We start from the raw sequence: 12,297 nt of genomic DNA on the forward strand, positions 1-12,297 counted from the left end.
CAAGGTCTCCCTGAGAGTTCAGCTTTCCCTTCGCCACTGGGACTAGACACTCATATCTTCAGTCGATGGCCCTTTTCTCCTTGTGATGAATTAATCTGCTTGGCCTGTCTGTCCCAAGGTCAAGAGTTCTGCCCAGAATTCCCTCAGCCTTGCCTTGATCATGCTTTTCTCTCAGTTGAATGTCCTTCCCTATAACTGCTGATGCCAGATGACTGTGAGTGTGGACAGACTCCCCAGACTCAGACTTTGACCTCCTTACTCTGACAGTTAAGTTCTCCTGCATCCCAGTCATGGAAGAACTCTTCTTGGTTGATTGAACCCCCATTCCTGACTGTGGCCTACTGTTTCAGTTTGCAAAAGCTGCTGCAATGCAATATACCAGAAGTGGGTTAACTTTTACAATGGGGAATTATTATTACAAATTTACTGTTTTAAGGCCATGAAAATGTCCAAATTAAAGCATCAGGGGGAACATATCTTCTCTGAAGAAAGGCTGCTGGCATCTGGGGTTCCTCTGTCAGCAGGCAAGGCACATGGCCAGCATCAGCTGGTCCTTTGCTCCCAGGTTTCATTGCTTTCAGCTCCTGATTCCAATGGCTTCCTTTCTGAGTTTTTGTGGGTCCTCTGTTAACATCTCCAGGGCTTTTTCCTCCGAGTTCTCTGTGTGTTTCTCTCTGAGCTCTCTGGCTTTTTCTGTCTTTTAGCTTCATAAAGGCCTCTAGTAAAGGATTAAGACCCACCTTCAAGTGGGTGGGTCACATCTCCCTTGAAACCACCTAATCAAAAGTCCCCACCCACAATAGGTCTGCACCCACAGGAATAGATTAAAAGAACATGACCTTTACTGGAGTACATAACAGCTTCAAACCAGCACACCTATGCTTTGGCTAAGCCTTGCTTTGCAGAGGCAGCCTTCCCTTGCAGTTGGGTCAGTGCCTCAGTTTTATATGCAGAAAAGAGCACGGAGATTACAGTTGGAGTATTACTCAAATGTTGACTTTGCCACTTTTCAGTTGGTAAACTTAACCTTAACTTCTCTGATGCTCAGCTTTTTTTTAATTTGTAAAGTGGGGATAGGGATTCCCACCTGACAGGCTAGTATAAAGCACAGATGAGAACATATTTATACAGGGACACTCTAATGCACCCCTCTTTCCTATACTCTCCCCAAGAAGATGGGTCTGGAGCCAGATCTCAGTCCCTGTTCCTTCAAGACACGTGGCTCATTCATTCATCTACTAGTAACACCAGGAATCACTTATTCACTAATAGAAAGAAGATGATCAGGACGCTGCCCCTCTTACATGGGACTGGCTTACACATGGAATGACATTTAAGGGTATGTAGAAGCCTAAGGAGAAGGCAAAGAAACTTCTACTTTCCACAATCTCAGGAACTACTTCACCCACTCCCTTCTGGCCACTGTGATCTCATCCTCTGACCCCTTTTTTCTCTGTACCTTGCTCCTAATACTGGACTCTTCTGGTCATGAGCTTTGGATTCAGCCTCAACATTCACACAAGGCTGTTTTGTAAATATTTGCCCATGACCTCTCCACTTCCCAGGACTGGCTGAGTGTGCCATCTTCTAAGCCTCCCTTTGAGTGAGGAGAAGAATGACTCTCTGAACCCTGAATGGGTCCCACCCATGGGGAGGACACCAACTTTGGGAAAAGGGCCTGTCTGTTGGGTGAAACCTGTTTTCCAAAGAAGGACAATACTGGGTCCAGTGGGGGACCTGGGCAGAGCCCCTGGGCCAGATTTGGGGCACAATCCAAGGCAGGGATCCAGTTTTCCATCAGCCAACCTTCTAGACAGGCTACCCAATGGACTTCAGAAGCCAGAGCACAGGAAAAGTTAACTTACAACCCCTGTGCAGACTATAAGGTAGCTCAGGATGAACCCCAAACTCCTGAGGTTTATATCCAAGGTGAGGACCCCAGGGGTCCCTTTCCTGCTGACCTCCCAGCCTCTGTCCTGCCTCTTCCACCTCCTCTGGCCTCTGGGCTTTAGCATACTTGCATTCTCCATGTCCCCACATTGGGCTTCTGTGGGAAATGTCCTTAGCGACCTGACCAATTCTGGTCTGGGCTTCATGACCCAACTCTGACATGACCTCCACTGTGTAGCCTTCCTGAGCTGTACCAGGTGGATTTTGACCTCCTCCTTCTGAGTCCCAAGACAACCTGTGTAAATTTCAATTATTGCACTTACTCCATTGTATTGTGGCTCTTTTGTTTACTTGTCTGTCTTTCCCACAGAATGAGCTTTTTGGGAGCAGGGTGTCTTCATCTCTATAAGCAGCATCTAGCTCAGGGCTTAAGTATTAATAAGCCCAAAACAGGCTTAGTGAATTAACAAAGGAAGGAAACAAGTCATTGTTCTTACCTCAACCTAAGGAATATGATAAAATGCAGACTACGAAGGATAATGTTCCCAAATTCTAGCCTCCTGGGTTGTTGCTACTTAAACTGGTCTTTCTCTGGTCAGGATTTGTTCTTGGACCTACCTGGAGTGGGTCTTGTCCCACCAGTGGATGTGGGTCATCATGTTCATGGAAAGACAATGGTGGCAGAGGCTGAGCATCCGGCTGGTGTGAAAGTCTTTGGTAGATCTGCCCTGTGTGCTGATGAAATGAAACTTTAAAATGTGCAAAAGTGTTCAGGAAGTGAGGTCTATGTGGACAGGGGGCATCAGGGCAAGATTTAAGAACTTCCTTCCATGCAGGACTCCTGCAGGAACTCGTACCTTGGGGCCTCTCCTAGCTTTGATGGGAACTCCTGGATGGCCCCATCACTAGCTATGGATTCATGACTCCTCCATGGAGCTAGATGTTCACATAAGGAAAGAACTGAGCTGTGATAGAGTGTCCTGGGAGATTGGAGAATGCTGGGGGTTTGGAGTTTAGGTATGTTGGGTATGTATTGTAGTTTGGGGTGCTCTTTCTTGCCCCGTAGATGCTTTCTACCATCAGCTCTAGAATTTACTGTTGACTCCCCAGTAACTTGAGATGAACCATCTAGACTGCATTCTAGTCAATTGAACCAACCTGTCCTATCTTTCTCCCTGAAGATCCAGGATGGCAAGTGACATTCTAGTCCTTGCAAATTTGAATTTGTGGTCTTCTGATGGGGGTTGTTTTTCTGTTTCACATTCAAAAGTCTTGAATTATTAGTCATTTGAATTACTTCCACTTTGCAAAATAAACATGTATTTCCTCAGTAAATTAGAAGCTGCCTAACTAAGAGCTGCCTGGCTCACAGCTCCCACCATCTTGTACCTCTCCACAGCTGGGACCTTTGGCTCTCCATCGAGGTCTGGATGCGTCTCCAGGGTCTAGGATCTGCCCTGCTCCTCCTGTGTTTGGAGGACCCTAAGAAATTGGTCAAGAAAACTGATACATGGAGCAGGAAATAGAACAGGAAGATCGTGACCAGAGACCCCCCAGTTAGGGCCAGGGGTTGCCCTATCACACAGAGAAGACCCATGGATCGCTCCCAGGGATAGACAGGGGGACTAGGCCATGTACTTCCCGGGGGGTTGCCCAAAGAGGGAATTAACATGTCCTCACATGGCTGTATTTATTTTTTATATAACATGTGACATCAGTCTGGGGGTTCAGCCTAACCCACACCTGGTAGGTCTATTAAGCACACATTAAATGGCCTATGTGGAAAGCAACCTCAAGGCCTTTGTCAATCTACTCTTACTCACTGAGCTGACTTGCCATCAAATACTATAATTATTCAGATATAGGATGGTTATGACGAATTAATGAAAGTCTGACATACAGTGTCATCGATCTTGATTTCTATGCATTTTCCCCCATCCAGGGAAGGCGAATTCACAGTGGAGGTCCTTGCCTTTAATAATGTCAGTGCTGCCTCCCTGAGAAAGCAACTCTTCATCGTGCGGGAACCCTGCCAGCCCCCTCTGGTGAGAAACCTGGGGCCCGGGAAGGTCCAGGTAGGCTTGGAGCCTGTGGAACAGTTTAAAAGTCTCCTTTCAGCCTTGCCCATGCGTCGGATGCTATCCTACGAATAGAAAGAACTTTGGGGAATGAAATGACGCTTTGTCATATTTATCCCGGGGCGTTTTATACAAAGGCGCGCCTGTGAACGGGTTCAGAACACAGGTCATGTGAGAGAGAGAAACGTCGGCCTCGGCTGGAGATGGGAAGGGAAAAGCCTTAGCCCTGGCTTGTGAATAAGTCCTTTATTCTCCTATGTTATACTGATATTCAGCACAGCTCACTTTGAGGAGGGCCTTTTAAAAAAAAAAAAAAAAATTGAATGTGTCTCAAACTGTCGCGTTTTCAGGAGAAAGAAAAATTGAAATGTATAAGATCAAAATCAAAAGAAATTGTCAAGCTTGTGCATGGGTTAGGAAAAGCAGGGTTGCTCTTTATTTCTTTAGTTTTTCTTCTTCTCCTTCTTCTTATTTATTTATTTAGCTTTTGATTTGGAGCAAATTCTCCTTTTTTTAGGGCAAAGTTGCACAAATGACAAATTGGAGTTAAGCTCTGTAACTTGGCTTCATTTCTCCAAATGTTTTCCATGGCTTTCTGGCCCCAAGAGGTCAGTTGCTGGTCCCTTTGAGTCTGGGTCACTGGTGCCTCCCCCGAGCCAGGCAGTAGGTCAAGCCAGCACCTGGCCACCTGCCCAGGTACGGGCCCGGGTTGGTCTGGGAGCTGCACCTGCACAGGGCCGGCGTCTGCTGGGCCTCTCCTGGAGTTAGCTTCTAGTTTCTGTCGCTTTCTCCAAAATGCCTCTGGGCTTCTGTATTATCTTTTGTCTCTCAGCTCCTCTGTGTCCTCGCTTGTTTCTCCCAGGGTGTTTCTCTCTAAGCGTCTGGGGGTCCTCTCTTAGCTTCTTCAGGGCAAACTCTAGATTTCATGTCTTTACTTCTCTCCTAGTTCTGGTTTCTACAGCTGTCTCCGAAATATCTCTGGGCATTTTCTTTCTAAGCATCTCTGACTCTCTTTAAAATGTCTCTGCCTTTTATCCTCTCATAGAGGAAACCAGTGAACTAATCAAGACCCCCCCCCCCCTTGAATGAGCAGGGTCACATCTCCATGGAAATAATCTAATCAAAAATTCCCACCCACAGCTGAGTGGGTCACATCTCCATGGAAACAACCTAATCCAAAGACTCTACCCACAATAAGTCCCCACAAGACTGGATTAAAAGAACATGGCTTTTTTCAGGGACATAATAGATTCAAACTGGCCCAGCATCTTATTGTTAAAACTTGGAGTGACTCATATAAATCTGAGCAGTTTTATTATAAGTCCTAGAATGGTATTGTACAATGCCAAGTAATTGAAAGGTCATTTAAATCATAACCCTCTGCGACTGGTCGTATCTGATTAGCCTTTCTTGCCCCTTCTGCCTCACAGACTAGCCAGACCCGAGTAACATCAGGCTCAGGCTATGGGCCAGGCAGGCACATTCTCAAAGGGTCGGGAAGAGCATGAAGCTGGTTGGAACAGGCAGTGGCTGGGAGGGATGTGGTCTGCGGATAAACAGGGACAGATATTTTCCCTTTGATCATTGTGGGCTTTTTTTTTTTGTATTATTAATGTGAGCAAAAATATTTTTCTATATTTATAGAAGGCTATTTACATTTAATTATTTATTTTGAAAAATTTCAAATATAAATGAAAGTAGAGAGAATAGTGTAATAATCCCTTCGCCTAGATTGAAGTCATCAATGTTTTACCATATTTGCCTTATCTGTTCTTTTTTTCTTTGTTGAAATACTCTAAAGTCAATCCTAGATATCAAGACACTTAACCCTTGAATATTTCAATATATATCTTTCAAAACTAAGGACTGTTTCTTATGTATACAGAATGCTATCATCACACCTCAACAGTTAATCATTTCTTAATATGATCTACACCTAGCTCGTAATCAGATTTCTCTAATTATCTTCAAGCTGTCTTTAGGCAATTGTTTGTTCTGGGATGCACTAAAGCTCTTTTGTTTAAAAGAAGAAACATACAAACAAAAAAAACCCTTTCTGTCACCAACTAGGACTCTGAGATCACCTAAAATACGGTTTGTACAGAAAAGCAAGAATAAATGCCTAATTCCTTCCCTGCATTATCAATGCTTGGAGTCATAAACTGTGACATTAGCTACTACTGATGGGAACAAATGAGTTGTGTGTGTGCACCTGTGGTTTGTGCCAACAGGCGAAGCCTAACTCACTGTTTTGGCATCACTGATTTTTTAAAAATATGAATATTATTCAATCAATTTTAGACATTATCTTTCTGATGCTCAAAGTGACCCACTTAGGGCCTGCAGGACACTGTAAGCCGGTTCTGCTGGCCCTCTGATGTGACCCTGTTGGTCTTTGAAAGCTGCTCCAGCTCTGGAATTGGGCAAGACTCTGTGGGGCTCTGTGAACTTTTAGGGATTTTGACTGAGATCTGGAACTAGGGGTGCTCATTGTCCCTGGTTTGTCATCAGTTCTAAGATTTTCAGTGTACAGCCCTAGGAAATATGAATTGAAAATAAAATAAAATGTCATGGTTTCATACTATATTTCCCATTCAAACATTATTTATGTAAATTTTACATGATTATTTTTAAAAATTTTTATACTGTGTTCTCTCATACTAAAATCTAAGTTGTTAAAACATCAACATAATTACTTATAGAATGTTTGCTAATGAATACCTGCCATACTTTAAAGTAACAATGTCAATGTTGCCACCAGAAACAAAGATGACCAAAGAACTTTCAGATTTATTTGCAGTTCTTTTTGCCATTAGAATATATCCCATTAAGAATATATACTCAGATACTGTGCCTTAAGGTCACTTGAAATATTTCTTTTTTCTCTGTAACTTGTTTGAAATATGGTTACCTCCTTTTGTTTCAGCTAGTTTTTAGGGATCTGTTTAGTTTAACGTGATTTTTGAATATGTAAAACATTTACATGATTTCACAGTCACAACTATACAATGAAGTATCTATTTATATATTTTTTTGTAAGTTGCCTATCTATGTCTTTGCTCATTTTCCTATTGGACTATTTGAAAATTTCTTGTTGAGTTTAAAGCATATTAACTCTGTTGCATATATGTTAAATGAATCTCTTTTTCTCTCTGTTGTTTGCTTTTGAAAATTATTTATATTTTTGGACTCAGAAATTTTAAATTTTTATGCAATCAAATGTATTAACCATTTCTTTGTATATTTTCCCATTAATTTCATGCTTAGAAAGTTGTTTTTCCCCATTATAAATATGTAAGTATAAATCTTTACTTATTCTTCTTGTTCTTGCAACATTTTGACTTTTTACTTTTGTCTCTGCAATAGATGTAGTACTTGTTTCAGTGTTATCTAAAGTCCAGCTCTAAAAATCCTGTCCTTGATTAGACACATAACTGGAGCATTACAGTTAAAGTAACTCTCAGTTAATGTAACTCTCGTTTTTAAAAATTCAGGGTTTCATCAACTATTGGAGATTTTAATGAGACGTCTTCTATTTTTAATCAATAGATATGGAGGTCTCAGCCTCTGGAGTTGGGAGTGATGTTTGAAGCTGCCATCCTCTGTGACATTTCCCGAGGCATTTCTTACACCTGGAGCTTTGTGAGGTCTGATGGGTCCCCTGTAACCTTGCCTCCTGCTGTCGACTGTCACAGACAAGCCATCGCCCTCCCTGGCTACTTTCTAGAGTATGGAAACTATACTGCAGTTGCTAAGGTGGGCTCACTGAGTGGAAGCTGGTATTTTTAAATCACCTGACCACTCACGCAATGAAACTGCTACTTTCCACCAACCATTGAGCAAGAACTCAACACTTTTTCTAATTAAATTCAGTTTTATTGAGATATATTCACATACCATACAGTCACCCATGGTGTACAATCAGCTGTTCACAGCACCATCATATAGTTATGCATTCATCACCCTAATCTAGTTTTGAACATTTTCCTTACACCACAAAGAATCAGAATAAGAATAGAAAATAAAAGTAAAAAAGAACACCCAAATCATCCCCCCACCCTATTTTTCATTTAGTTTTTGCCCCCATTTTTCTACTCACCCATCCATACATTGGATAAAGGGAGTGCGATCACAGGGTTTTTGCAGTCACACTGTCACCCCTTGTAAGCTACATTGTTGTACACTCATCTTCCAGAGTCAAGGCTACTGAGTTGGAGTTTGATAGTTTCAGGTATTTACTTCTGGCTATTCCAATGCATTAAAACCTAAAGAGGGTTATCTATATGGTGCGTAAGAATGTCCACCAGAGTGACCCCTCAACTCCATTTGAAATCTCTCAACTACATTTGAAATTTCTCAGCCACCGAAGCTTCACTTTGTTTCCTCTCACATCCCCCTTTTGGTCAAGAAGGTGTTCTCAATCCCACGATGCCGGGTTCAAACTCATCCTCGGGAGTCATTTCCTGCAAAGAACTCAATGTTTTAAACTCTCAAGATGTTCTATCCAAGAAAAGGGGGTTGTTAAAAAAAAAAAAAATGTATGCATAGGATTTGAGAAAAATGTTTCATCCCTTGAGAGAACAAATTAGATTCAAACACTGACAAAGCAATCAGTTGAAAACTACTTTTAAAACTCCTTATTTGTTTAAGAAAACTTTCCAGTGCACCTATGTTGGCTAAGCCACTGTGCTAGTAATGGAGAAGTGAGAAGAATATTTGACCCTGTCATTTAGTAGCTGTCTCAGTTTGTCAGGGGTGCTATAACCAGTACTACAGATTGGTTGACTTAAACAGCAAAAATTTATTGCCTCACAGATTTGGAGGCTAGAAGTCTAAAATCAAGGTATCAGCCAGCCGTGCTTTCTCTGAAGTCTGTAGTTTCTGGTGGTGGTTTCCCGGTGATCCCTAACTCAATCTCTGCTTCCGTTACATGGCCATCTTCCTGTCTGCTCCTCACTCTTCCTACTATGTCCAAATTTCCTCGGCTTGCAAGGGCTCCAGTCATATTGGATTCAGTTTGGCCTCACCTTAACTAATCACGTCTTCAGAGCTCCTATTTACAAATGAGTTTACATCCATAGGACCCGTGGTTAGGCTTGACATGTCTTTGTGGGGGACATGATTCAATCCATAACAGTAGTTTATCATTTAGAAAGAAGAAGATGCCAGCCAGAGAATGAAGCCATAAAAGAGGTGTCTCCAGTGTCTGGCCTGGGGTCTTGGTTTTCAGCAGCTGCTCAGTGTGTTTTGGATGAAAAACTGGTAAAGATGTGTGGGTTCAGCAGAGGGAGAGGTCACCTCAGTTGGAGGAGGCTTCATGGAGGAGAGGTCCTGAAAAGAGAGAAGAGAGAGTCTGTTCGAAGGGGTAGAAAGTCAGGGAGACAAGATGAGGGCTTATGTGCTGGGATAGTGAGCAAAGTGAAACACGGCAGGGAGTTAGCACTGGAGAAATGGTGTGGGATCAAATTGTGGAGGTGGCGAAAGACAGGCTCAGGAGATGGGACTGGAGACCAGTCCAGAGCCCTCCAAACTACCTGCAGTGAAGGAACTTTTTTTGTCCTCAGTTATGGATGGCTGTGTGGTCCTACTGTGCGTAAGTGCCCGCTCATGCCGCATCCAGCTCACCCCAGGCATTCATTGACACCCAAACGGGCCCAGATCTTGTTCAAGGGAACGAGTACACTGATGATGCACTTAAATGTTGCAGCCATGTCAAACTGTGATCAGAGTTTCCAAGTGCTTCTTCTCAACTTCTGTATTTATCTCATGGTGGGCCAGATTGGTAACAACTCACTGGCTGACAGAGGGCTGCAGGCCACTCGAGAATAATTAGATGCTGTAGTGTGGATATTTATGACTACTTTTTGGCTTTTTAGTTGATGAACACTAGCCTTTCCATGCACATAATGGCGTAAGAGTTTATTACTTAGATTTTTGACAAACAGATGCTTGCTTTTCAATTGCAGACTGGGGATATAACCCAGTATTTGGAGTTAAGGCTGGGTAGGTTTAAATCATCACTTTCTATCTTCCAATGGGAATTTAACCAAAACTTCCAAGCTTCTGGTTTCGGAGTTTACATATGTTTTTGGCATATGTAAATAGCTGATTAATAAATTTGGTCAGATTTCTCGTGACTGGCTGTTATAAATTCTTAGGATATGTCCTAATAAATCACACTTTGATAATTGATTGTCAGATGTGTAATTGTTGCATTTTGGATGTACTGAATTTGATATTTTAAAAAAAATTTCCATTTAAGGTGTCTGTTTGCAGGTCAGAAAATGAGAAAATGTAATTGTGTAATGCTTTTGAAAGGTAAAAAAAAAAAAACTGTAAATGAAATGGACTCAATCCTAAAAAAAAAAAAAAGAAAGATTAGTTAGAGGCTGAAACAGACAATGGCCATGGGAATAAGGACCAGAACAGAGTAGAATATAGGGTGCATTGGGGTGGGGTGGGGTACAATTTGATTAATTAGGGGAAATAAAAGGGAAAATTCAAGACATCTGAAATACTGGGTGAGTGGAAAAGAGTGAGGCTGCTCTTTCATTTTCCTGATGTAAAGTGGAGCATTTATTTGTGTCCAGCTCCATGCTAAGCCCTGTGGAGATGCAAAAATAAGTAAGGGAAATTCTATGGGTATCGAAATGTTCGTTGAAATGTTCATAACACCAAGTGCTGATAACTTAGTGCATATATCCCTGTAACAGAGTTTATTTTCCCTGGGCTCAGATGGTTTGGTTCACAGACACCTCTCTCCTGGCAATATGGGAAGGGTAGTGCCAACATTTCTAAGCTTCCTGGCTTAATAGCACCTTTCATTTGACATCTTTACTCTTTATGTCATTACCCTTATGTAAGATCCTGTCACATCTTTCCTCGGCTTTGGAGACCTTCTGACTTGGGAGGATGCGGATGCTGATATCTGAATCTCACCCATCCTGTGTTACATTTAGCTGTCAACACTCAGATTTTTCAAAGCACATTCCCAGCCCTGCCATCTTTGGCAAGTAGTTCCCCCATTGTACTTCTGGATTTGGAACATCCTTAATAGTCCCTTGGATCCAGAATAGCAGGGGAAGCAGAGACTGGAGATTTAAAGAGCAGTTTTGATCAGAAACTCAGGAACTGACCAGTAGGGAACCACAGGCAGTTTTATGGAGAAAACTGAGGAAGGTCAAGATTGGGACTAGGTCAAAATAACAGCGAGTGTTACTCCATATTGTTTTCAAATTGCATCAAACTTTTAAAAGAATATTTTTGAAAGCTGTATTTATAAAATATTTTACTATTCCTGGGTTTAAAAATACTTGTCATAAATTTCATATACATTTCTTAATTACCATAATATATTGGGGGTTAGAAAGAAATATCTTAAAGAAAGGTAAACTAAACAAAATCTAAGACAATGGAAAAATTTACTGTGGATGGGAGGTTTGAAAATGGTAAAATATGTGCACACAAGGAAAGTTGTTGTTTATGGTGCTATTATATGTACAAACCTAGGGAAAACCCAGCTTTGCACATTAATACAGAATTGGTTAAGAAAAATTTTGGTGCTTTCATTGACTCCAGCCCCTTTATCTCCCAATGGGCACAAAGTAGGTGGTTTATTAAACGAACTTGACTGGTTGCTGGTTGAGAATAAAGTCTTCTTTATTCTTGAAGCCATTAACTGGAGTCAATGAAACATTTGGATTCACCCTTTCCCTTTCTAATTTTGAGTCACGCATCTAGCCCCAGTTTGCATCCTGTTTTATCACCCGTGTGATCCCACCTTGTCATTCGTGTTACAGGTTCAAATCGAAGGCAGCGTGGTGCACAGTAACTACTCTGTGGGGGTGGAGGTGCGACCCAGGGCCCCTGTCAGCGTGATCTCCGAGGGCACACACCTCTTCATCTCCAAGACCCCCTCCTCCACCATCGTCCTCAGTGGGTCCCAGTCCTACGACCCTGACCATCCCGGGATGACTCTCAGGTGAGCACTCCCAAAGCTGCCTGGCTGTGCTTATTCTGCACCCCACCTTCATCCACATCCTCGTCCTGGCAAGTTTGAGCATTTCGAGGCTGCCCAAGGAGACAACAGGCCCATGAGATGGCTGTAGCTCACAGTGAGCTTTATACGGGCTGCTCTTGGACAAGAATGCATGAGAAGGGAAGTCCCTCATAGCAGGACACCTTCCAGAGGTGGAAGTGGAGCAGGTAATGGGGTCTCCAGGGGAAGAGAGGAACCCCAGGGGACTTGCGTGTCTAGGTGATGTTGTTCAGCAGCATGGATGGGAGTTTGAGTCAGAGCTCTGAAGGGCAGTAGGGGTTGGGGTCTTTT

General features: G+C 42.4%; 1 protein-coding gene across 1 annotated transcript in view; it reads left to right on the forward strand.

Annotated features, from left to right (window-relative positions):
• The window catches only part of PKD1L1 (polycystin 1 like 1, transient receptor potential channel interacting), a 201,059-nt gene that overhangs the window by 45,052 nt on the left and 143,710 nt on the right, over positions 1–12,297 (forward strand). The window contains exons 11-13 of the mRNA XM_037837205.1: positions 3,833–3,965; positions 7,518–7,724; positions 11,768–11,949. Coding sequence (XP_037693133.1) covers positions 3,833–3,965; positions 7,518–7,724; positions 11,768–11,949 — 522 coding nt within the window. The remainder of the gene's footprint in view (positions 1–3,832; positions 3,966–7,517; positions 7,725–11,767; positions 11,950–12,297) is intronic.

Source organism: Choloepus didactylus, chromosome 5, assembly GCF_015220235.1.
Source record: "Choloepus didactylus isolate mChoDid1 chromosome 5, mChoDid1.pri, whole genome shotgun sequence".
NCBI classification, from domain to species: Eukaryota; Metazoa; Chordata; class Mammalia; order Pilosa; family Megalonychidae; genus Choloepus; species Choloepus didactylus.